General features: G+C 59.1%; 2 protein-coding genes across 4 annotated transcripts; both read right to left on the minus strand.

Moving 5' to 3' along the window:
* Positions 1–132: 132 nt before the first annotated feature.
* Positions 133–8449, minus strand: WDR24 (WD repeat domain 24). Of its 3 annotated transcripts, none has more exons than XM_065030947.1 (10): positions 8311–8449; positions 5658–6611; positions 5163–5340; positions 3662–4337; positions 3224–3339; positions 2009–2130; positions 1582–1686; positions 1152–1489; positions 588–772; positions 133–452 (listed from the first exon to the last, which is right to left on the minus strand). In XM_065030947.1, exons 2-10 carry the CDS (start codon positions 6136–6138, stop codon positions 284–286), a joined length of 2370 nt encoding a protein of 789 aa, XP_064887019.1. In that variant the 5' UTR covers positions 6139–6611; positions 8311–8449; the 3' UTR covers positions 133–283. The 3 variants fall into 3 exon arrangements, with proteins under 3 accessions (XP_064887019.1, XP_064887017.1, XP_064887018.1); XM_065030945.1 differs by lacking the exon at positions 8311–8449 and adding an exon at positions 7079–7235; XM_065030946.1 differs by lacking the exon at positions 8311–8449 and adding an exon at positions 6984–7157.
* On the minus strand, positions 8265–22008 carry FBXL16 (F-box and leucine rich repeat protein 16). The gene is made up of 6 exons (XM_065030956.1): positions 21561–22008; positions 12195–12905; positions 10876–11384; positions 10549–10633; positions 10154–10217; positions 8265–9691 (listed from the first exon to the last, which is right to left on the minus strand). Exons 2-6 carry the CDS (start codon positions 12888–12890, stop codon positions 9543–9545), a joined length of 1503 nt encoding a protein of 500 aa, XP_064887028.1. The 5' UTR covers positions 12891–12905; positions 21561–22008; the 3' UTR covers positions 8265–9542.
* Positions 22009–22030: the final 22 nt, after the last annotated feature.

A 22030-nucleotide genomic window follows, 5' to 3' on the forward strand; every position in this document is an offset into this window, starting at 1 on the left:
CCTTAAAGGGGCCAAGCGGGAAAGTGGAGCCCACCGCCTCCCGCGGCGCGGAGTGCGACAGGCACCGAGCTCCCCCCGCGGCCCCGAAGGCCGCTGCAGCCACGTGAAGCAAAGGTAGGCGCCACGGCTCCGTTCAGCTGCTCCATTGTGTTTTAATCCAGTACAAAAAACGCTGGGCTAGGGGCTGGGAGTGGGGGCACACACAGCCCCTATTTACATAACAATAAATAGAGGAGGGAGCTGCGGGCAGGGGGCTGCCCGTCTGCCCTGGCCGGCAAGGGGCTCAGGTGTACTCGCAGAGGTGGCCGCAGCCAGCGGGGCAGTGGGAACTGGTCTCCAGCCACTTCATGATGTGCTGGAGGTGGCCACCGTGGCTGCAGCCTTGGCACCAGACGAAGAGACCCTTCACCACGTGGTGACAAACAGCACACATGCTGGCACACTGCCGACACCTGCACCAGGGAGAAGGGAGCAAGCATGAGAAACTTGGGGGAAATAAGCGGGGAAGAGGGGGCACCAACCTCCTCCTCCTCCCTCGGGGACTGCCATTGGTGACAAGAGCACAGTCCCCTCCTCCCTGCCCTCACCTGTCACAGATCCAGCCCCTGTTGCTCATGGGCCGCTTGCAGTTGCTGCAGTTGACATGGAGAGTGGTGGAGGCCTGGTTCAGGCAGTTGATGGCTCGGCATGTGCTCAGCTTGATCACCTCGTTGGAGATGTTCCAGAGCTGGAAGCGCTGCAGCAGGTCAATGTAGGATGTATACCAGTGTTCCTGGGGACGGCCACAGACAGTTGAGCCCTGACGCCCCCACAAAAGTCCCCTCCTCTGTCCCCAAGGCAACATCCCTGCAGTAAGGGAACTGCTCTGCAGGGATGTGGAAGAAGTGTCCTTTCCCAAATCAATGGGCCAAGGCCACTTCCCTACCCTGGCCCTGCAGACAAGTTGGGTACCAGGGGTCCTGGAGCAGACCCCCACAGGTTAGAGCAGACCTGGCTAGGGCTGGAGGACAGAAGTGCCCAGAGCCCAGGCAGGATCCCATCACTTTGGGATACAACACATCTGGGTCCCACTGCGTCTCATGGGGTTGAACACAGCCCTGAAGGGAGGGTTCAGGTCCTAGCCAGCAAGAAAGGGGCTTCCCGGGGTCTACCTGGGTCTGCTCATCAATCTCCTTGCGGATGCGGTCTCCCAGCACGATGAGGACAGACACGGCTGTCTGCACATCCCCTTGTTCAGCGTAGAAGAGCAACGTGTCCCGCACGATAGGATTGAAGAAGTCAGAGGGCAGGCGGTTCTCGTACAGCGAGTGGGAGATGGAGATGAGGGAAAAGGACTCCACAGGCGTCAGTGACACTGTCTCAGCCTCATTGCCGCTGACGTGAGGGGAGTCAGCCTTGTCCTGCAGGTGGTCCAAGGCTGATGGGTTGTCCACGATTTCATGGCGCAGGGGGAAGGCTTCTTGGGGAAGGCTGTATTCCTGCTCCTCAGCTGCAAGGAGAGATTCCGAATGAGAAGGGAGGAGAAAATCCAGCCACGTGTCTGGGACAGGCAACATCTCCCAGCACCAGCCGTGCACTCACTGTGTGGGTTCTCGTGGTCCATCATATACAGGTCATCTTCATCCGCTTCCACATCTCCCAGCAGATAGTCAGCAGGGACATCGCTGCCTTCTGTCTCTTCATTGTCTGCATGCCCAAGGAGAGAGAAATCAGCTCATCCACATCCCCTTTGTCCTGCCCCAGCATGCCAGGCTGTGCCCAAACCAGACATCTCAGCTCCCCACTGCAGTCATGTTCCTGGCACCTGCAGTCACCACCATGGGGGGCACAGGAGAAAACTGTCCTTTTGCAACTCCCCAAGGCTCAGTGTGCTTCACCTTGGGCTGGAACAAGTCCAATCACCCCAATTTACAGGATAAATTTACTGCTTTGTCCCATATCAAGGCCATTTACAGATGAGGAGTGAAGACCTGCAGGACTGGGACTGTGCCCGTCCCAGAAACATTACCCTCGTTGTTGATCAGGGTGGAGGAGGAATCCATGAGGATGTTTTCTGAGCGACTTTCTCCTTTGCTGCGGTCCAGTCTCGACTCACTACCCAGCCCAGAGGGAATGTCCTTCAGGTTAAAGCTGGGAAAGAAGTCACTTGCTCAATGTAAGAGTCTCAGAAGTTTACAGCTTCCATTCCAGCCAGTAAACAGCCTGGATATAGGTCTCCAGCTGCAATTTGACCGGTGAAACACAAGACATGGCATTTTCCCTGAGAGCACAGAAGTCAATTGTCCCCACTTTGTAAGTTAAGAAAAAGAATAAAGACACATTGCAATTGTTAAGACAGCCCTTTCTCCAAACTCTGTGCATGCACTGAAAAAGGAGTTCAGAGCACAGTGTAGACTCTTGACTCCAGCTCTTAACACTTCCCTTCACCTCAGGGGTAGGTAAACAGGAGCTGCCTTGCTACAAGGTGCTTTGCTGCTTGTTATGCATCACCGTTCTCAGGCTTCACCAAGATGGAAAAGGAAGGGAACAGGGTTGAAGCAAAGCTGAGCTCTTCAGCTTGCTGCCTGTGGTGTTTTAGCCAGCGACAGACAGCAGATCACCTGGCTGCAGAGCTCAGTCAACGAGAGTATTTTGTTTGATGCTATTTGAATCTTTGCCACTCACCCTGGGAACCTGGCCCTGCAAGGTCTGATAGCTAATTTAGAGTCCTCACCTCTCACTTTGACATGTCATTGAGAAGAAGAAAAACAAGTTTTCCTGCTTCATCAGCCCATGACAGGGCTCTCCACGCCAGCAAGCCAAGCTGGGCTGTCCTCTCCCTTTGAAAGGCAGAAGACAACCTCTCCACACCAGTAGGTCTGGCTCCAGTGGCAAAACAGAGGTTCTCCAGCCCCAGTCCTTGGTCACCGTCACTAATTAAATAACTGCAAAGATGGTACCAGCCCAACATCCCACCACAGCTTCGAACTTTGCTTCAAGGAGGGAAAGGAGCAGCGCACAAGGCTGTATGCCTCAAGGCCAGGCTGGCTGCTTGCTTTTCATACCCATGTAGAAAATGGCTGCGTTCAAATGAAGCCAACTTGCAAACCACCGTGCCCTGAAGCCAGGGGAGAGCCGTCCCTGCTCCTGTCCCGTGACCCCAGCCCAGCCGAGGAGCTGTCTTTGCTCTCACCCTCATGGAGCCGCCCCCACCACTGCGTTGCTCGGCTCCATCGCCCTGTACCTGTTCATGAGCGGGAGGGCGGTGCTGCCTTTCCCCAGGCTGTGGTTCAGGTTGCTGGATGACACAATGCCAAGGCTGGAATAGATAATTCGCAGCATCGTCCATGTTTGAGCCACCTGTGTGAGATAGCGCGGTGGTCAGACCTTGCCAGGCTAAAAACCAGGCCCTGTGCCTGACTGCGAACCCTCTTCATCAGCTGATCTAGCGAGCTGGACAGCCTCTCAGGGGGGGTCTAGTTTCTGAGGAAAACCTGCACTTGCCGTGGGCAACAGCAGTTTGGGTTTGGTGCCAGCTGGAGACAACACCTGGGGACAGCCAGAGGGCACAGGCAGATGGGGAGCTGCCACCCAGTGAGGCTGGCAGGCCTCATCCTCACAGCACCTTTCAACCTTGGCACTAGCCCAGGGCTGCGCTGGGAGTCTCCAGCCCAGATCTCACCTGGTTGCGGTCCAAGCCCTTGGCCACCTTGGCGTTGTGGTCACAGAGCTCAGCCAGGGGCCTGCCGGCCAGCGCGTACTGCTTGGCAGTGTGCACAAACCAGTCCATGCTGCCACTCTCCACGTCCGTCTCAAAGACGCTGAGGGCGCTGGAGGAGGAGATGTACTCAAACTGCTCTGTGGGGTCTAGCTTGCGCTTGAAAAAGATGGGGTGACGCCGGTCTCCAATGTAGGGTTTGCGGTTGGAATCGGAGGAGATGAGGCTCTCCTTGGCAGCAAAGGCCAGGTCTCCGTAGAGGCTGTAGCACAGTCCCTCGGGGTTGGCCCGGTCAATGGGCTGGCTGGCGTCCTTGAAGATGTGCTGGTAGAGGGTGCTGTCCTTGGAACCCGACAGAAGGAAATAGGGGTCATGGAGGTGACGCCACACGATGCCTGTGGTGACGTCCTTGTGCTCCTCGAACATGGCAGAGGGGATGAAGGGACGCCGCACGTCCCATACATAGATGTTGTGGTCCACCATCATGGAGCAGGTAGCAATGTGGTGCTTGCACTCCGGTCGCCACTTCACCCGGGCCACCGAGGCGATGGTCTGCACGCAGTATATCTCCTTCGCCCGTGTGGTGTTCATGTCCCACACCTTCACCATCTTATCCCGGCCGCCTGTTGCCAGCCAGCCCCTGGGTGAAGAGTGGAGAAAGATCGTGAGACACCAGCTTGGGCCAGAATCCGTGCCCGTTCACCTCTCCTCTCCTGTCCCAGCACAGATGTGACCACATTGATGCCATGGAGAGAGAGCCAGGCTGCAATCACACCCTCCCACGCGCTACCCTAACACCCCAACTCTCCAATAACCAGGTCAGGCAACACCCCACCTTCCAGCTCCCATTTAAGGCCTTGCGTCTTTAAAGCCACACTCATCTGAAAGGCTCCCAGCCGGACCAGTTCCCTCTGCCTCTGGTTTCCACTTGCCAGGGACACAGAGGGAAAAAAGGCCAGTTTGAACACATTTCTATGCCTCTCTAAGCTTGTCAGGAGTCACAGCGCTGCCTGGCAGGGAGTGAGGAGGGACCCACACACCACAACAACTGTATCCATGCACAGCCCAACTACCTCAGGTGAAAGACATGAGGAAAATGTGATCAAACACAAGTCACATCCCAGAGTGGCTACACAGCGCCTGTTCCTGAGCTCGGCACTGGAGCGAGAGGCTGCCCTGACACAGGGTCAAAACAATAGCTTGCTGTATCCCACCATTAGCAATCCAGTGCCTCAGGATCGCCCAACTTGTCAAAAAACAAAACCAAAAAACCCCAACACACCCCCAAATCCTCAAAGCAATAATTCCTCCCACCTTTCGGCAATGGCCTGGTCCCTAACACAAGAGGTCAGGGTATCAGAGACCCTGCTTTCCCCTTCTGAAAAATGCCCCAACCCTGTTTTTATGGCCTCCCTCATCTCTGCTAAGGCCAGGTGACCGGTGGGGCCCAGCCTCACACACACACCTGTCCTCTGGGTGCCAGTCACAGCAGAAGACAGGCCCATTGTGGGCTGTGAACATCCTCTCGTAGCGGTCCGGCCGGCGGATGTCCCACAGCTGCACGTTCCCATTTTCAAAGGTGGCAGCGAAGGTGAAGTAATCCCGGATGCTGAACTGAACATCACGCACGCTCTCCGACTGGCCTGAATGGGGACAGAAGTTGAAAGTTGTTGAGACAGAACTACAGAAAAGCTAAGAACTCCACTAGAACAGGCAGGGGGGTCACCAGCTCAGAGAGAAGGGGAAGCAGGGAGCAGAGTGGTTATCTCCCACCGCCTGTGCAGACCCATGCCACTATCAAGTGGCAAAAAAAGCACCACAGTGCTTCTCAACTCCTTCCCTGCCTACGCTGGACACCATGCCCTGAGCAAACCCTCCTCCACAGCATAAAGAAAGGCCAAAACCCCCAGCCTCTGCCTCTCACCAGGGTAGAGGGGCAAGAAACAGCCCATGTTCATACCAGAGAAGGTGCTGACAGAGTCCTTCTTGCGCAGGTCAAAGCACTTCATGTAGCCATCCTGGGAGCCGCTGAGGAGCATGTAGACCTCGGTGGGGTGGAAGCAGACCTTGTTTACAGTGCGTTTGTGCTCAGTGAAGAGCTGGTCTTGCTTGTTGCGAGACGGCTTGCCCAGGTTCCAGGTGACGACCACGCCGTTGGTGGCGGCGGTGGCCAACAGGTTCTCATCCATCTGGTGCCACACCACGTCCGCACAGCTGAAGTTCAAGGAGGGTTTGCGGCCAACACGGAGATTCAGCTTCTCCACAAACTGGTCCTCCTCGATGGAGTAGATTTTGAAGATGTTGCGGCCGGCCACCACTACCTGGGCAGCATCGCGGCACACGCTGATGGCATTGGCAGGGGCATCCAGGTGGCAGAACATGGTCCGTCCCGTGAGGGTGTTGCCCCCCAGGGCGGTGGTGACCCTGGCCATTTTCTCCATGGCTGTTCTTGGGGCGCACTGACCTCTCCGGGAGCTGGCTCGGAGGCTCGCGTCCCCACAGGCTGCATTCACGCTTGCGCGGCCGCCCTGCTCCACCTCAGCCAGAGCTGGGAACAGACAGGCTTGGCTCCTGCAGCTCCTGGTAGGCCCAGGTGGCTTTGACTGCAGCTTTTTCGTGGCCACATCAAGGGGCTGCAGAGGTGAGAGGCTCCAACCCGGTTGCTACCTGCAGGGAGATACAGCCCCACACCGGGCTTCTCCTCCTACTGTAACTCCCTCTTAGGGAGCTGTTGAAAACCACTTCTGGGTTTCTTGTTCCCTCCTCAGTTCAGCTGCCTGAGATGCTCCGCTGATGAGAGCGGCTGTTGGTGATGCTATGGGCCGTCGACTACAGCAGCGTGGATTGAGGTGAGCAGCATCTCCAGCACGAGGCCACAGTCATCTCCGTGTGGCACTCCCGGTGCCTGGAGCCCCTGCAAGCACAGGCAGGGTTCACTCTGCTTCTCTGGCAGGCGGGGGGCAGCAGCTTCCCTCGCTAGGCAGAAGAGCAACTCATTCCACCCCTGTCCCAGGCCGGAGTGCCCGGGGCGGCCAGCTACTCCGGAGGAGCCCCGGGCCCAGCCAGGCTGCCTGGGGGTTGCAGGCTCTCTGGGGCACCCACAGGCCGGCTCCCCCTGAGCCAGGCCCTCCCGTTCCTCCGCTCTTTCCCCGTCAGCAGCCCCAACGCCCCTCACACCCCACACTCCCGCACCGCAGGACCCGCTCCTGACCCACAGAGCCTCCTCAGGGTCCCCTCAGCCCCGACAGGGCCCGCTCCCGCCCCTCACACCCCACATTCCCCCCACCTCCGTGCCCACTCCTGGCCCGCAGAGCCTCCTCAAGGCCCCCTTAGGGATCCCTTCTGCCCCTCAGGCCCTCCTCCACTGCCGCGGTGCCGTACCCGCCGCCGCTGCAGCCCCGCCGGCAGTCCGTGGCAGCAGGCCCCGCTGGCCGCCGCCACGGAAACGGCCGATAAGCCCCGCCCCTTCTTCCGCCACTCTCCGCCCACTTCCGCCACCGAGGCACGAACACCCCGCCCCCTCGCCAGTTTCCGAAGCAACCCAGAAAAAGACCCGCCCCCGGGGAGGCCCCGCCCCTGAGTCAGACCCCGCCCCCGAGTCGGACCCCGCCCCCGAATCAGACCCCGGCCCCAGCACAGAGCGGGGACGTTGGGGCGAGCTCTGGGGGACGGGGGTAGATAGGGGTGTCAGGGGGATATGGGGTGCATCGGGGGTTGCCGTGGAGGTGTGAGGTGCACTGCGGGGCAGGGTGCAGGGGGAAAATGGGGATGTTAGGGGGGAATATGGGGTGAATTGGGGTGGGGGTGTCAGGAGGACGTGGGGTGTGAAGGGATGTGATGGAGAAAATGGGAGTGTCAGGAGGATATGAGGTGCATTGGGGAAGTGCCGGGAAGATCTGGGGTGCACTGGTGGGGAGAGGGTGCAGGGGGAAAATGGGGGTGTAAGTGGGATATGGGGTGTATTGGGGGTACAGGAATGCACTGGAGGGATATGAGGGTGCACTGAGGTGTGGGGCTGCCTGGGGGATTGGGGGTACCTCGGGGGGTGGGGGTGCACTGGGGTTTAGGGGTACACGGAAGGGTGGCTATATAGGGAGATACAGGGCTGCCCTGGGGGGAGGGGGTGCCCTGGCGAGGTATGGAGATGCACTGCTATGGTGGGTGTGGAGGGGATAGGGGGAGACAGCTCCGGGGCTGTGGTTGTGCTGGGGCTGCCCACGTGACATAGAACTGTGGGGGTGCGCAGGGCTGGTGGCACTCCCAGGGTCTGCTGCTGTAACCACAAGGGTGGAGGGACCCTCGTGTGCCACTGCCCTGCATGTCCCCTGCCTCTGGCCAGATGCCTCGGCTTCCGTGTGCAGCTCGTGGAAGCATGCTGGTGGGTTTGGAGGTGCAGGCAGCCCCCCACCCTGGCTGCTGCTATGCTGGGGTTCCCATACCCCAGCAATACCACCCTGTCCTGCGGCCCTGCTGGCTTCTGGTACACCCCAACCCCCCTTCCAGGGCCACAAGGGTCCTCATGCCATTTTGGGGCATATTTCGGACAAAGGAGGGCATGGAGGCGGTGGGTGGTGCAGCAGTTCCTTCCCGGCCAGTACAAAGGCAAAACAAACCGAAAGCGTGTCCGTGTCCATATCCATGCCCATGCCCATGTCCGTGCCCATGTCCACACCCGTGTTCCTCCTGGGGCTGTGTGGGCAGCTGGTGTGGCAGCTGGCGATGCCCTGGGGATGGCCACCAAGTCCCCTCCCATGCCGGGTCCCCTCGGGCACCCCAGGACAGTGCCCAGCTCAGCCCAGCCTGGGAGGTCCCCCTGGCCCCTGCTTGATGCTGGCATCAGGGCCATGGCTTTCCAGCTGGAAGAGTGGTGGCAGTCGCAGCGTGTCCTGAGGTGCCACCTCCCGCTTTCGCTCTGTGCCCCTGAAGTGCCCATGGTGGCTCAGACCTGGCTTTGGTCCCCGGGGACGTCCCATCCCAGTCAGACAGGTTGCTCCTGGTCATCGGCATCCTGCGGGGAGCAGCATCGCCCCACTGACCCCATGTACACCAGGATGCAGCGGGGTCCCTGGGGCGAGGGGGATGCTTGCCAGGAGAGCCTGGCTCCCGGGGCAGGATCTGGCTGGGGCAAAGCTGTATGTATACAGGGGCCAGGTGGGGGCTGTAACTTGTCGCCATCCCGCTTTGGGCACCCCGGAACCTGTCGTACCATGAGACTGAAGCAAGCGAGCATGCGAGGGTGGCAGGCGGAGAAAAACATCGTATTCACCAGGAGAAAGCACTGGGCTCCCCAAGGGCAGGGCCGGGGGCTCAGAGGGACACGCGACATGGTGGGGAGTGGCTCAGTGACCCACTCCAGGGGTGTGAGGGGACCTATTCAGCCTCTGCCACCATCCACGGGTGCCAAAAATAAGCATCCTTCTCTTTCCCATCCCCAGGAACATCCTTCAGTCCCCAGGAGCATCCTTGGTGTTGGGGCCCTGTGCCCACTTGGCACCAGTGTGGGGGAATAGGATGAAGCCTTCACCTTCCCACTTTGTGTTTCCATGATGCTTGTTCATCTGTCTGGAAGGCGTTGGCAGAACACTGAGAGGAGGATGGGCGATGGTGTTGGTGTGGGGGCAATTTACAGGGAACCCAGGAGGGCTCTGGCGAGGGGTGATGCCATCCCCCATCTTCCCCCAGAGCTCCATGTCCCTCAGAGACATCGATGCAGAGGGTGTCCAGGGTCAGTTGTAATCAATGGCGTCTTTCGCATCCCTCCCAGTAGACGGAAAGAAATGGGGTGAGCGATGTCAGATGGGGTGGCGGCGGGGTGGGCGTGGGAGTGGGGGAGCCGGCTCCGGCACTACTCGATCACCATGCAGCACGGGAGGTGCTGAGAAAAGTACTTGAAGAGCTCTGGGGTGGCTCCGGGACAGTTGGTGAGCTCCAGCTCCTCCAGCTCCTGCAGCTGCACCAGCCCTGACAGTCCCGTGGTGGTCAGCAAGGGGCAGCCTGGAAGAAGACAGGGCACGCTGTCACTCCAAAACACCAGCACTCCAAAAAACAGCATCCAAAAAAACCCTAGTGTCCCAAAACACAAGCAGTCAAAGCAACCAGCACTCCAAAAAACAGTACCCCAAAACATCAGCATCCCCCCCAAAATAAAAAAGCCAGCATCCACAAAAACCAGCACCCCAAAGCACCAGCATCCCAAACACATCAGCATCCCAAAAGAGCAGCACCTGAAAAAACTAGCACCCCAAAAACCGCGGCAGCCTAACAGCCTAGCCATGGACCCACCCCCGGGGGCTGGGCTGGGTGCGGGTGCTCGGGTGACTTGGGGGGGTGCAGGAGCTGTGCCATGCTGGGGAGAGGGTTGCTGGCTGTCCCCCAGGCTGTCTCTGTCCTCCCCAGTCTCTCCCCATTCCTGTGGGGACCCAGCTACTCCATCCCAGAGTTCAAGGGGGGGCTCACCGGCCAGTGAGAGGAGGCGCAGGCTGCCCATGCTCAGGAGATGCTTCAGGCCAAAATCCTGCACCTGGAACAGAAAAAAGAGTGGGAGGGGGGCTCCACAGGGGGCTCGGCATTCCTGAGGCAGGGTGCCAGCGCAGGGTGCAAGGTACAGGGCAGGGTGCTGGGGCATGGAGCAGGGCTGGGGTGTGGGTGCTGGGGCAGGGGCAGGGTGCCTGGGCAAGGTACCAGGGCTGAGTCCTTCTGAGTTTAAAGGAGCACCCCATCCCTTCTTTGCTTCCGAAGAAACAAGTCCAAGGGCTCCAGCTGGCATGGGGCCTGTCTCCAGGGAGTTAGCAGCCACTGTGCCCTCCCTGCCATGTCTGCTGAGACGGGCACGGCTGTGATCCCCCACCTACCTGGCAGCACCAGCGCAGGTAGAGGCTCCGCAGGGATGACATAGTGGACAGGTAGCTGAGGCCGGTGTCAGTGATCCGCACGCACCTGCCGGGGACATGAGTGTTATGAATGGCTGGGAGTGGAGCACCCATAGGTGCCCCCAGACTGTGGCACTGATGCTGTACCCACTGCCTCCAGCTCAGCTCAGCAGGTCATATGCATGATGTGGCATAGATTGGCATGGTGGGGCATGGCATGGCACAGCATGGCATGGCATGCCTTAGCACAGCTCATTATGGCTCATTATAGCTCAGCATGGCACAGAATGGCTCAGCATAGCCCTGTACCTGTCGAGCACCAGCTCCTCCAGCTTGTGCAGGTCGCAAGCGATGTACTCCAGGGCCATGTCCGTGATACGAGGGCACCAGGAGAGATCGAGACTGCGAAGCTTCCGTAGGTTCTCGGCCACCAGCTCCACCCCATCATCTGTCACCTTGGAGCAGCCTGAGAGGCTGAGGACGCTCAGGTTGGGCAGGCTGTGGACCATGTTGACCACGCCATGGTTGGTGATCTCCCAGCAGGAGTTGAGGCGGAGGGTGTGGGTGGTGTAGCCTTGCTTGGCAGTGAAGTAGGCGAGCGCCGTGTCCGTTACGTGGTAAGCTTGCAGGTTGAGCTCGGTGAGGTTGGGCAGGAGCTGCGAGATGGCGGCGATGGCGTCGTCGGCCACATTGATGCAGTCGCTGACGCTCAGCGCCGTGATGCGCGCGTTGAGGCTGGACCACAGCCCAGCCTCTGTGAAGTCGTTGCAGCCCGACAGCTCCAGCCGTACCACACCCTGCATCTGCTCCAGCATCACCTGCCAAGGGGCAGGGGGTCAGGGCATGGTGGACACTGCCGCCCACCTCACACACCCCCACACTCCCGCCCTGGCTCCCTCTGAGCCCCTGGGGCTCTTCCCACTGCCCCCAGCCCTGCAGGGGTCCAACTTTCTCCCTAGAACCCCCCCCAGAGTTCGAGCAGTGCCCCATTCTAGGATGTGCCAGCATCCACAGGGGAACAGGAGGGGACAGGCAAGGACTGCTGGCCACTGTCCCTGCTCTGCACCAGGTGCTATTGGTGGGGACAGGATTAGTTCCAACCCTCAGCCTGTGTGCTGGTCAGGGAGGATGTGGCTGTAGCTGGTGCTGTGTTTGGCCATTCCACGGGGTAGGGGACCTCGGCGGTGACCGTTCCTGGCCCTGTGCAGGACCATGAGTTGCCTCATCTCTATCTGATCTGCAGCCCCCTTGCTGGGGAGCAGCCAGCCTAGCAGGAATGTCCTTGTCCTCTAAGCCTTGCTCAACACACAGCCACATGGCCACCTCGCCTGGCTTTGCCTTCCTGGCAGCATCTGCAGGCAGTATCCACAGGCAGCAGGGATGGAGCCCCCTGGCAGCATCCTCAACCCTGCCTGGGAGGGCAGCACAGGCTGCAGCCTGTCCCACCGCCTAGATCACAGGCAGGGGCTCCTGACGCTGCCTGCATCTGTAGGATGGCCACACTGTCTGCTGCTTGCCTGTGGCCAGTGAAAGCTCTGCCTGCCTGTGCATGTGTCCCCAGGGCCATGGGAAAGGACCCGCCATTGCCACATCTCCTCCACCCCAACCACCTCACCAGAGTCACCTACCTCCAACCCCGCATCTGTGATGGTTGACCTCTTAAGGCTCATGGACTTGACCCCCTTCTTGGAGAGAGGGTAGTTGTCAATGAACTCACAAATGTCCAGGTCAGAGACACCCACGAGGCAGAAGCCATCGAAGCCACGGATGGCAAAGCCCTGCAGGCTGACAAACTCCTTCTCACCGCTGGGCAGGATGTTGTAGAGCTCTTTGGTGTGCAGAACAGGTGTCAAGCCCACCCAGAACTTGGGTTGGTAGAGCACCCGTCGCCACGCCTTGCATACCTGTGCCAGCACACACTTCTCGCACGCTGAAAAGTACCAGAACAAGCGGTTGAGGATCTTTTCGTCCACTGCCAGCTGCCTTTCTGAGGGCGAGCCAGGCAGCCGCTCTGGTGAGGGCTGCTCCGAGCCTTCGCTCGTGTTCAGTCCCACCAAGGAAGGGCCGGGAGGAGAGGAGACGCTAGCCAGAGCGGCCAAGGAGAGTGGGGAGGCCAGGTTGGGGATGGGCAGGTCGCTGCGGTGGGCTAAGGCCGGGCTGAGGATGGCAGGCACAGAGGAAGGCTGGCACAGGCGGTTTTTCATGGCGGGGGTGCCTTTGGTGATGCTGGCAGAGCCGAGGCCGTTGGGTTGTGTGGGGATCTTCACCAGTCCATTGCGGGGCAAACATGGGGGCTTGGTGTCACCGTTTCTCGGGTTCGACATCTTCCACAGGTCTCTCTGCAACACAGGGGTGTGGGATGAGGGGCTGCTGGTCTGCCAGAGAGAGAGGGCAGGGAGGGTGGGAGGGGAGGGTGCGCAGGGTTGGGGGATGTTGTGCCACGGGTGGGCAGGGAGACCTGGTGGTCTCTGTGCAGGAAGCAGGGTGGCACAGGGAGGTGGTGGTGCAGGGCTGCTGGGGACAACCACAGAAGGGACATAGGCAGGGCGCAGATTGGGGTCTTCCAAGGGGCTGCGTGGCCCTGGTGTCCCTTGTGATGGGGGATGGATGGGTATTTGTCCCTGGATGTTCACATCCCTCTCTGAACCCGGGATCCAGCCACTGATGGGAGATGAAGCAGGACCATAGAACTGTAGAATCACAGAATGGTTTGGTTCAAAGCTCATCCAGTCCAACTCCTGCCATGAGCAGGGACATTTTCACCCAGCTCAGGTTGCTCAGAGCCCCATCCAGCCTGGCCTGGGATGTCTCCAGGGATGAGGCATCCACCACCTCTCTGAGCAACCTGGGACAGTGTCTCAGCACCTTCACTGTAAAAAATTTCTTCCCTATGTCTGGCCTGGATCCTCTCTCTCTTAGTTTAAAACCAACACCCCTTGTCCTATTGCAACACGCCCTGCTAAAAAGTCTGTCCCCATCTTTCTTATCGGCCCCTTTTAAGCACTGAAAGGCCACAATCAGGTGTCCCTGGAGCCTTTTTACCTCCAGGCTGAACAACCCCAATGCTCTCAGCCCTTCCCCATAGCAGAGGGGTTCCAGCCTTTGATTTTGTGGCAGGTAGAGGGGACAGTAGTGGCAGAGCTGAGCTGCCTGTACTTGCCGTGCCAGCCATGTGCTCCACAGCAATCTGTGTCGGCTGGGAGCCTCACAGCAGCCGGGCAGCACCCAGACAAACCAGGCTGATAAATATTTCAGTGGCAATGAGGACAGCTTTCCAACGGCCCCACCACACTCTGCCATCCATTATTCAAAGCATTTCCCTCTATAAATACAGAGGTGAATAATTGATGGGGGCTTGGCCCCCCCTCCTGCCCCAGCCAGTGCCTGGTGTGGGGCCCTGCCTGTGTGCTGCCTGTCCTGGCTGCAACCTGCTTGCCAGTGCTGTGCCAAGTAGCCAAGTCTGTGGCTGGAGGGCACTAGGAACCTGGCAGGCCCTGGGGACACGGCAACGATGTGGAGCCTGGAGAAGCAACTTCCAGCCCAGGGACAGGGTCCTCAAACCCTTAGGGGCAGCCGGCACACCCATCCAGCAGTGGCTGATGGGACCTGAGAACCCTATCTATTGCCTTCTCTCCCCCTGACCCAAGACAAAGCAAGGAAAATATTTTAGCCGCTTGAACTGCAACAGAGAGGTCGGGTCCATGTGGGGGCACCAAGGGAGGAGGATCCTCACCCGTGATGCTCATGGTTCTGGTCTATGGGATCTGATGATGCTCCATGCAGCCTGGGGGGGATGGCTGCCAAGGAGGGTGCAACCTAGATCTCCTGCTGCCCCCAGCCCATCATTTCTGCCCTCACAGTATCCCCAGGCCTCATCCAGCCCTCCTGAAGCAGCCACAGAGGGGAGTGGCCACCCAAAAAGCACCATGTAAGAGCCCAGGAGGAGAGGCAGCTGCCAGCAGCACAGCTGGCAAGCCCCATGGGGTGCATGGTATGTGACATCTCCTGGGGATGCCCTCCCCACCACAGCAGGGCCACGGGATAGGGCTGGTGGGAGCTGATGTAACCTCTCCCATGGTGTAAGTGGCAGCATTGTGGAGGTGCCTGCAGACAGCCCTGCCCAGTGGCAGCAGCACCATGAGAGCCCAGTCTCTGGGGATGAGCCCAGCCCTGTGCAGACAGTCTGGCGCCGCTCCCTGCTCGGATGCAGCCTCTGCTGCCTCTGCTCATGACAGAGGAGCTGGGCCTCTGATGCTTGGACATGTGTTAAATTCACTGGAAAGCAGTGGAAGAGGAGGAGAAAGAAGGAAGAAACTTAAAACCAGCGGCTCGGTGCTTGGTAGCAATTAGGGAAGTAAACACAACATGCACCAGGGTGTCTAACACAGCCACACAGCACAAATCCAAACAGATAATTACCAGGCTGTCGCTCCAGCGTGGAGCCCATAGCCAGACCTGTTCAGCATGCAGGCTGACTCCAGGGAGAGAGCAGGTGGTGGCAGAGGGGCAGCCCTGGGCCTCAAGAGCCCAAGGGGACAGTCACAGGAGGAGACAGATGCTGACAAGTCGCCCATTGAAATGCAGTCAGCAGGAGGTGCTGGCAATGGTTACAACCAGCTCAGACCTCGGCTGGTCCCCAAGGCTGGGCTCGGGGGGTGCTGAGCAGATTCAGCTGCTTTTCCAGTCCTGCCTTGGAAAGCTGAGCCAGGTCCGCCCTGCCCCAGGCACTAAGGCTGCTTGTCTGGCTGACAGAAATCCCAAACCATGAATGATCTGGGAAATCACTTCAAATAGAAAGATGGTTGGAGTTTCTGGCCTTCTGGGCACAGGGAGGCTCAGGGGAGGCCAGGCAGGTAGGCTGGCTGTACGCAGCTGTATCTCTCCAGAGAAATGGTCAGGGAAGGATTTGTGTGTTCCTACCAGCCCAAAAGGAGCAGGACTGTGCCTGGGGAGAGGACACCAGCCTGAAGAGGGTGGGTAGGTGGCACAGACTGGGGAGGGGAGTGGGTCTGACAGCCACTCTGTCCTGTCTCTAGCACTGTGGGGCAGCACTGGGATCTGCCCTCCACTGCTGCTGGAAAGTGCCCGCCTGCAGCCAAGCAGCCCCGTGGTCTTCTGTGGCCTAGGGCTGAGGCCACATCACTCCAATGGACAGTGTGAGCACTGCAGCCCCTGAAGGCCAGAGCTGCTGTATGCTGGGATGCTCAGAGCACACTCTGGCCTGTAACAGGCCCTCCCGCCAGCCCACTGAGACAGCAGAGGGATAGAGAGATATGAAGCCATCTGCCTTGAAGGTGTCAGTACAGAGCCCTTATGACATTCCAGCAGCTTCATGAGCACCTCCATATACTTTTTGGTCACCTCAAAGCAGCAGAAGAGCAGAGATCTGGTCTTTCCTCTTCTCCCTGTCATTTTACTGTTTGCAGACTCTGTGATGGGCCAGCTGCAAGTCCATCAGAAGGAGAGTTCAGTGCTTGGAGTGACCATTCTCACTCTGGGACCCCACAGGGAGGGCCCAGCTTCACACTCCCCGCTCTGCTCTCACAGGCCACAACTCACAGGGAAAGCAGCTGCCAGCAGTGGAGTGCCAGCTCCCAATCTACAGTGGGAGTAAACCTGACAAAAGCAAAGGGCAAAGTCTTTTAGTCTCCTGAATTCACTCCAGGGTGCACATTTCACAGGAAACATCATTGCCAGAGAAGCCATTCATGAGGGTTTTGTCATCCACAATCAACGATGATGCAGTGGTGGGGGGCGGATTTGACGCAGAAAGAGAGAAGGAAGAAGAAGGTCTAAGAGCCTGTCACTACAAACATTGCACTCGTGATGAAGGTGCTGGGGATAATAGGATGAAAGCTGCCAGGAAGAGAGAGCTTGTCCAAGCAGTTGGAAAGTTTACCATCTCCCTGCGGTGATGAAAAGGGATGAAGGTCTCAAGAGACGGTCAGGATGATTAGCCACCCTGTTAGTGACACTTCTGTGTGGGTGTTCAGTAGGACACGCCAGGCTGTGGCAGATGAGATGTGCTGGATCAGACTGTCATCCTGCTGTGGTTGGGCTTGAGGGTGAGCTCTGGACCAGCCAGGCTTGGACCCTACCGAGGGCGCTGGGTCAGCCTGGCTCAGAGACCACCGAGGCCTCGGACTGGCCAGGCCCGGAAGCCACCGGGGCCCTGGGCCTGCTCACGGGCAGGCCCGTTCAGCACCGCGGACAGCGGCCCGTTCAGCACCGCGGACAGCGCCCGGCACCGCACCTTTCTCGGGGCCGCGTCACTCCACAGGGCACCCAGCAAACGTGCCCTGAGGGGCACCCTGCCTCGGCCGCCACTGAGAGGATCCACTATTACACCAACACGTCCCTCTGAGGATCCACAATTACCCCACCAGATCCATGTGAGGATCTGCTGTTGACCACCAGGTTCTTGTGAGATCCTACTACTACCCCACCAGCTCCCTGAAAGGATCCACTGTTGCCCCACCAAGTCCTTATGAGATCCACTATTGCCTCACCAGACCCCTGCAAGTATCCGCTATTGCTCCACCATGTCCCTGCAGTCCCCCCTTCTGTCCCGCTAGCCTGCCATGAATCCCTGTTATTGCCATGCCAGTATCCAAGGCTGCTGCAAAATTATTTCTGTAGAGCTACTGCTTCAGTGACAGTGCGCTGCTTGGCAGCAGGCAGCCATCGCTCACGGTTTCCTGCACACACACACACACACACATATACATGCACACCCAGACACACATGGACACACACACACAACCACCCCATCAGAGCCCCAGGAGGTGGTGGATGCACCTTGCACGTGTCTTGGTGTTCAGCTGTACATGCACACACACACAAACAGAGATAAGCACATGCACGCACACACACAGAGGGTTGCATCAGCTGAATTCATTAGCCCATCTATTTTTACTAATGCAGCAAATCAAGTTGCTCTACAGGCAGAGAAAACACACCCGAGACATAGTGCCATGGCAGAGCACCCAGCCAAGGCTTTTGCCCAGCACTCCTGAGGGTAATGGCTTTCTGGGACTCCCCCAGCTCTACACAACATTCCCAACCAGCAGCAATTCCAGACAGGCTCTTGCTGACCAAAGCACACGGTAGTCATAAAGATATCCCACCATACAAATTGCCTCCCCCCGCAGAGCTCAGAGGTGTGCGAGCTGCCTCCTGCTCTGATGCTATCAGGTCAGGCCACTGCCTATGCTGTGAGCAGTCAGAGGGGTCTGTGATCACTGGCCTCTAAGGCCAAGTCCCCTCAGAGGCCTTGGATCACCCCAGCAGTGCAGAGGAGCCACAGAAGGCCCTGGAGGAGCCATTGGCTCCCCCAGAGATGGAGGGACAGTGGTTGTGTCTGGATATAAGCTGCCTGTCCATGTGCATGTGTGGTGTGCACATCGATAGCACTCACACAAGTCAGCTGGGTGAGAGGCTCAGAGCAGAGCTCCAAACTCAGTGCTGCATATTCACCTGCTGCACAAGCCCGAAATTTGTGGTGTAGAAGGGCGTTACTGCTCTGTCTGGCCCCAAAGACCTGTCCTTTGTGTGATGGGAGCCAGGAAACTCCTTCCTGAGATTACCCTGAGAGCTCCTTGGAAGACTGGTAGCTGAGAGAAGCTCTCCTGCTCCCTTGCTGGCTCCTAATGACACCAAAGAGCGTGTTCTACCTTGCAGTGGAAAAGAGGCTCAGGAGGAACTGGGAAAACAACTGGTTTGCATCCCATTCCTGCTGGTTGCCACTCAGCATGGGGCTGGCTGCTGAATCGCTCACTGGGACTCAGGCTGCTCCTGGCCAGGCAGTGGAGCCATCACGATAGGGACTCCCCAGCACAACTCTCCCTCAGACCCCACAGCCTTTCTGAACAGCAAGACTTAAGGCTGGGCTATGCGGGAATGCTCCAGCCCCCCAGGCCTCACCAGGAAAAATTTCCTTGCAACAGGCAGCAGGGCCCCCTCCAGCTGCTGCAAACCCTTCCTACAGCAGTGCTGATCTTCTCTGCTAAGACCCAATTCTCCTAAAGACATCAAGCCCTGGCCTTCCTCCTTATCCCAGGAAGCCCCATGTCCCCAGGGGAAAAACCCCCACCCAAGATGAGCACGGGATGCACAGAGCAAGGCAGAGCTGGACCACAATGTGCTGCCCTGGGCCCATCTCATCCAACCTCCTCAGGAGGTCCCAGCCCTCACCCTCACAGGAGGATGCTCATGCTTCAGCCAACCTTCACCCTGCTCCCCCCCGACTGTGGTGAGGGGAAGAGGGAGCAGCTCCTCTTATGCCGGCTCCTGCCTGGTCTGGTCCGCCCTTACTGCAAACCCAGCCAGACCCCAACCGATGGCACCCAGCACATTACAGCCCTTTTCAGCACCCCTCTTGGGTCCAGGAAGGGCTGGACAAAATGCAAGACAAGGAGTAGGAGCCAGGAGACCATGGCCTGTGGCTGCCTCTGAGCCCCCTACGGACTGATGTGCTCCTTGGGTACTGCTGGGTCTTGAGCCTCTTCTTCAAACCCCTTCATGCCTCCAGGCATAGCAACAGCCACACGAACAGCAATGCCGGATCAGAGCACAGGCTGGGGTGAGGTAGGCAAATGCCTGCCCATCATCAGGGTCATTGGGGCCAGGCTCCTGGGACTCTGGGACAAGCAGGCAATGGTCAGCAATGGGACTCCTCTCTGCAGGGGTTGTGGGTGCTAAATGCCAACACTGGCTCCAAAAAGCCATTAGATGCATTCTGGAAGCAAAGGCACTGGTCTTATCCTGCTCCCAGGGCAGGCTCCGAACACCTTCTTATCCCAGCTAGGACCTGGGTGCAGGTCACACCTCCAGCGGGGAAAAATCCTGGAGATAAAGCTTCTGCTTACCTGCCCTGTCCCAAAACACTCCCTGTTAGCCCTGGCCCCTTCCTCTGCATCACCAGCCCTGAAGTACCTGGCAAACATAACCAGTCCCCATGGTGGGTGGGCAGAGGTTTGATGGGGGTGGGATGCTGCTGAAGGAGCCCCACTCGCCCGCACACCCTATCCTGCTCTCTCCCACACCATCAGCACCCACTCACCACCTGAATCTCTTTTCTGTCTCCTGGAGCTGTTCCATCCACGCAAACCCTGGCGAGCAGCAACAGGCCATGACCCACAGCGGGGGGCCAGGAGGGCACCTGCCCTGGCTCATGGATAGGGAAACTGAGGCATAGGGAGGGCAACGTGGCTTTGTCATGGAGTTGCCAGAGTCTGAGCCAGACAGGTCTTAAACCCACAAAGCGTGAGGGAAGGATCCAGCCCCCAAACCCAAAGTGCTCCCGCTCCAGCCTCCCTACTCTCAGCTGGAGCATGGCCACATCCCCACACAATGGTCAACACAGAGGTGACCCTGATGAAGGGGACAAGGGGGCCCTTTCCTCCTCTCCAGACTTCCCACACATGTTGCCACGGCCCAAGTGTCGGTCCCTCCATACCCAGGAGCAGGATTTGGGGAGGTGGGATGTTCCCAGTGCCAGGGATCCTCATCCCACTGCTCCCTACTGCCATGGACCCGCTCGCATGGGGAGAAGAGCAGGCCCAGTGGATGGCAAAAGGATCGATGTGGGGGAAGCCAGCTCGGGGAAAAATAGATATCTAGCTCATTAAAAATGGATGCTCAAGTGAGTCCTCCTCACTCCAAAGCCACCTCCCTCCCTCTTCCTGGTAGCCGGAGTGAAATCAGCACCCAGCTTTCAGCAGAAGGGAGATGCCAGCATGGCACGACACTCACTCTGTGCTCACTGCTCCCACCCTGCTGTGTGCTGAGACACCCTGGTTGCTGCAAATGGGGCCTGAGCCCCCTCTACCCTGGGCAGAGGCGGGTTGTGGAGCAGGACCTCTGTCCAGAACATCCCTGCTGCAGGGGCTGCCATGCTCTGGCCTCCAGCACCTGGACACCACCATATCCCACCAACACTGGTCCAAGAGCCAGAGCCCCAGCACCTCAGCCTGGTGCCCCATGGCACCCCAAGACCCTCATCTGGTTGAGGTTGTGGGGATTCGTGCCTGGCTGTTGCCACATCCCCATGCCTCAGTTTCCCCCACTACCCTGCTCCCATTTCCATGCAGCTCAACCTGCCCAAACAGCCCTCAGTCCCAGCCAGCCTGGCACATGGACCCCACAACCCATTCCCATCCCCTGCACAACCCAAACAACCTGACCCCAGCCCCTCACCTCCCTCCAGGGCTTCTGGAGTGTCCATGGCCCAGTGCTGGGCTCTGTGGAACCCCGCTGTGGGGCTCAGCCCCCTCGGCCCCATTGCAGCTGAAGCCTTCCCCTTCCTCCATCCCCTGGGCCCCAGGATGGAGAGTGGCTGTCCCTGTCTCATCACCCAGCCTGTGCCACCTCACAGTGGAGGAAAGCTCCTCCAAGGTGGTAGGGTGTCAGGGTCTTGGGGTGCAGACTTGGGGGTGCCAACATGGTCCCATGGTGCCACTCAGGAGAACAAGGGACAGTTTGGGGGCTGACAGTAGGCAGTCAGCAGCCTCAAACCCGGGTGACCCTGTCCCCACAGTAATGTCCCCCTAAACTCCCATCGCAAAGCATCCCTGCATCCCCCAGTACCCACCTAACACCACCACCCCCCCGTGCCGTTCCACACCCGGTGTTGCCCAGCCAGGCTGAGGGGCAGCAAGGAGGCACCACCTTACCCCCACAACAACCTCCCGGTCCCCAAACCGGGCTGAGGGGCGGGGGGGCAGCATCACCGGGTGTGGAGGCATCACCGACCACCATTCTCCGTTGAGCTACCAGGAAAGGGAAGGGGAAGGGGGGGGGGCGCCACCGGACCGGGAGCCCCGGGGCCGGCTCCGCCGCCGTTATATAACGCGGCTCCATGATGCGGGATGCGGAGGGGGGTGGTTGCAGCCCCGGTACCGATGCCGATGCCGGTGCCGGTGCCGTTGTCGTTGCCCGTCCCGGTGCCGGTTTCCGGCTTTGTGTTGTAAAGGTTTTTTCCGAGCGGTTCTTACCTCCAGCACCGTTTCCCGAAGCTCATGCCATGCCTTGTGCCCGTCCTCTCTTGGTTACAGGAAAGAAAACCCACCGGGAAGAAAACCGGGAAAACCCCCCACAAAAAATTTCCCCGTTGGAAAAGGGGCCGGATCCTGCCCGGCCCCCGCCCCAATCCCGCTAAACAACAGCAAAAATAAACGGTGGGTGGGGGGAAAGGGGCTGGATCCGGATCCGGGGGGAGATGGAGAAGGGGGGTCCCTCCTGCCAGCCCAGGGAGCCGCTCGCACACGCACACGCGCGTTCGCACACGCGTGTCAGTGGCGGAGGTTGTTAAAGAGACACGATCATCGGTGATGATAATGGATCGTGGAGGGATGACATCGCCATCGGCACCGGTACCGGGAGGGAGCGGCGAGTTGAGGGTGCGGGACACGGACATGGAGGGAGAGATGCGGGGGGCGGGGGGGAGTGGTGCGGGCAGGGCTGG

Source organism: Columba livia, chromosome 15 (assembly GCF_036013475.1).
Source record: "Columba livia isolate bColLiv1 breed racing homer chromosome 15, bColLiv1.pat.W.v2, whole genome shotgun sequence".
NCBI classification, from domain to species: domain Eukaryota; kingdom Metazoa; phylum Chordata; class Aves; order Columbiformes; family Columbidae; genus Columba; species Columba livia.

Coding starts and splice junctions, on each gene's coding strand:
- FBXL16 (XM_065030956.1), bottom strand. CDS start 12,890: ATGTCGAACCCGAGAAACGGTGACACCAAGCCCCCATGTTTGCCCCGC. Junction 11,385..12,194: donor TCACAGATGCGGGGTTGGAG/GTAGGTGACTCT, acceptor GCCCCTTGGCAG/GTGATGCTGGAGCAGATGCA. Junction 10,218..10,548: donor ACCTGCGCTGGTGCTGCCAG/GTAGGTGGGGGA, acceptor TTTCTGTTCCAG/GTGCAGGATTTTGGCCTGAA.
- WDR24 (XM_065030947.1), bottom strand. CDS start 6,138: ATGGAGAAAATGGCCAGGGTCACCACCGCCCTGGGGGGCAACACCCTC. Junction 2,131..3,223: donor GCCCTCCCGCTCATGAACAG/GTACAGGGCGAT, acceptor CTTCTTTCCCAG/CTTTAACCTGAAGGACATTC. Junction 773..1,151: donor AGATTGATGAGCAGACCCAG/GTAGACCCCGGG, acceptor GGCCGTCCCCAG/GAACACTGGTATACATCCTA.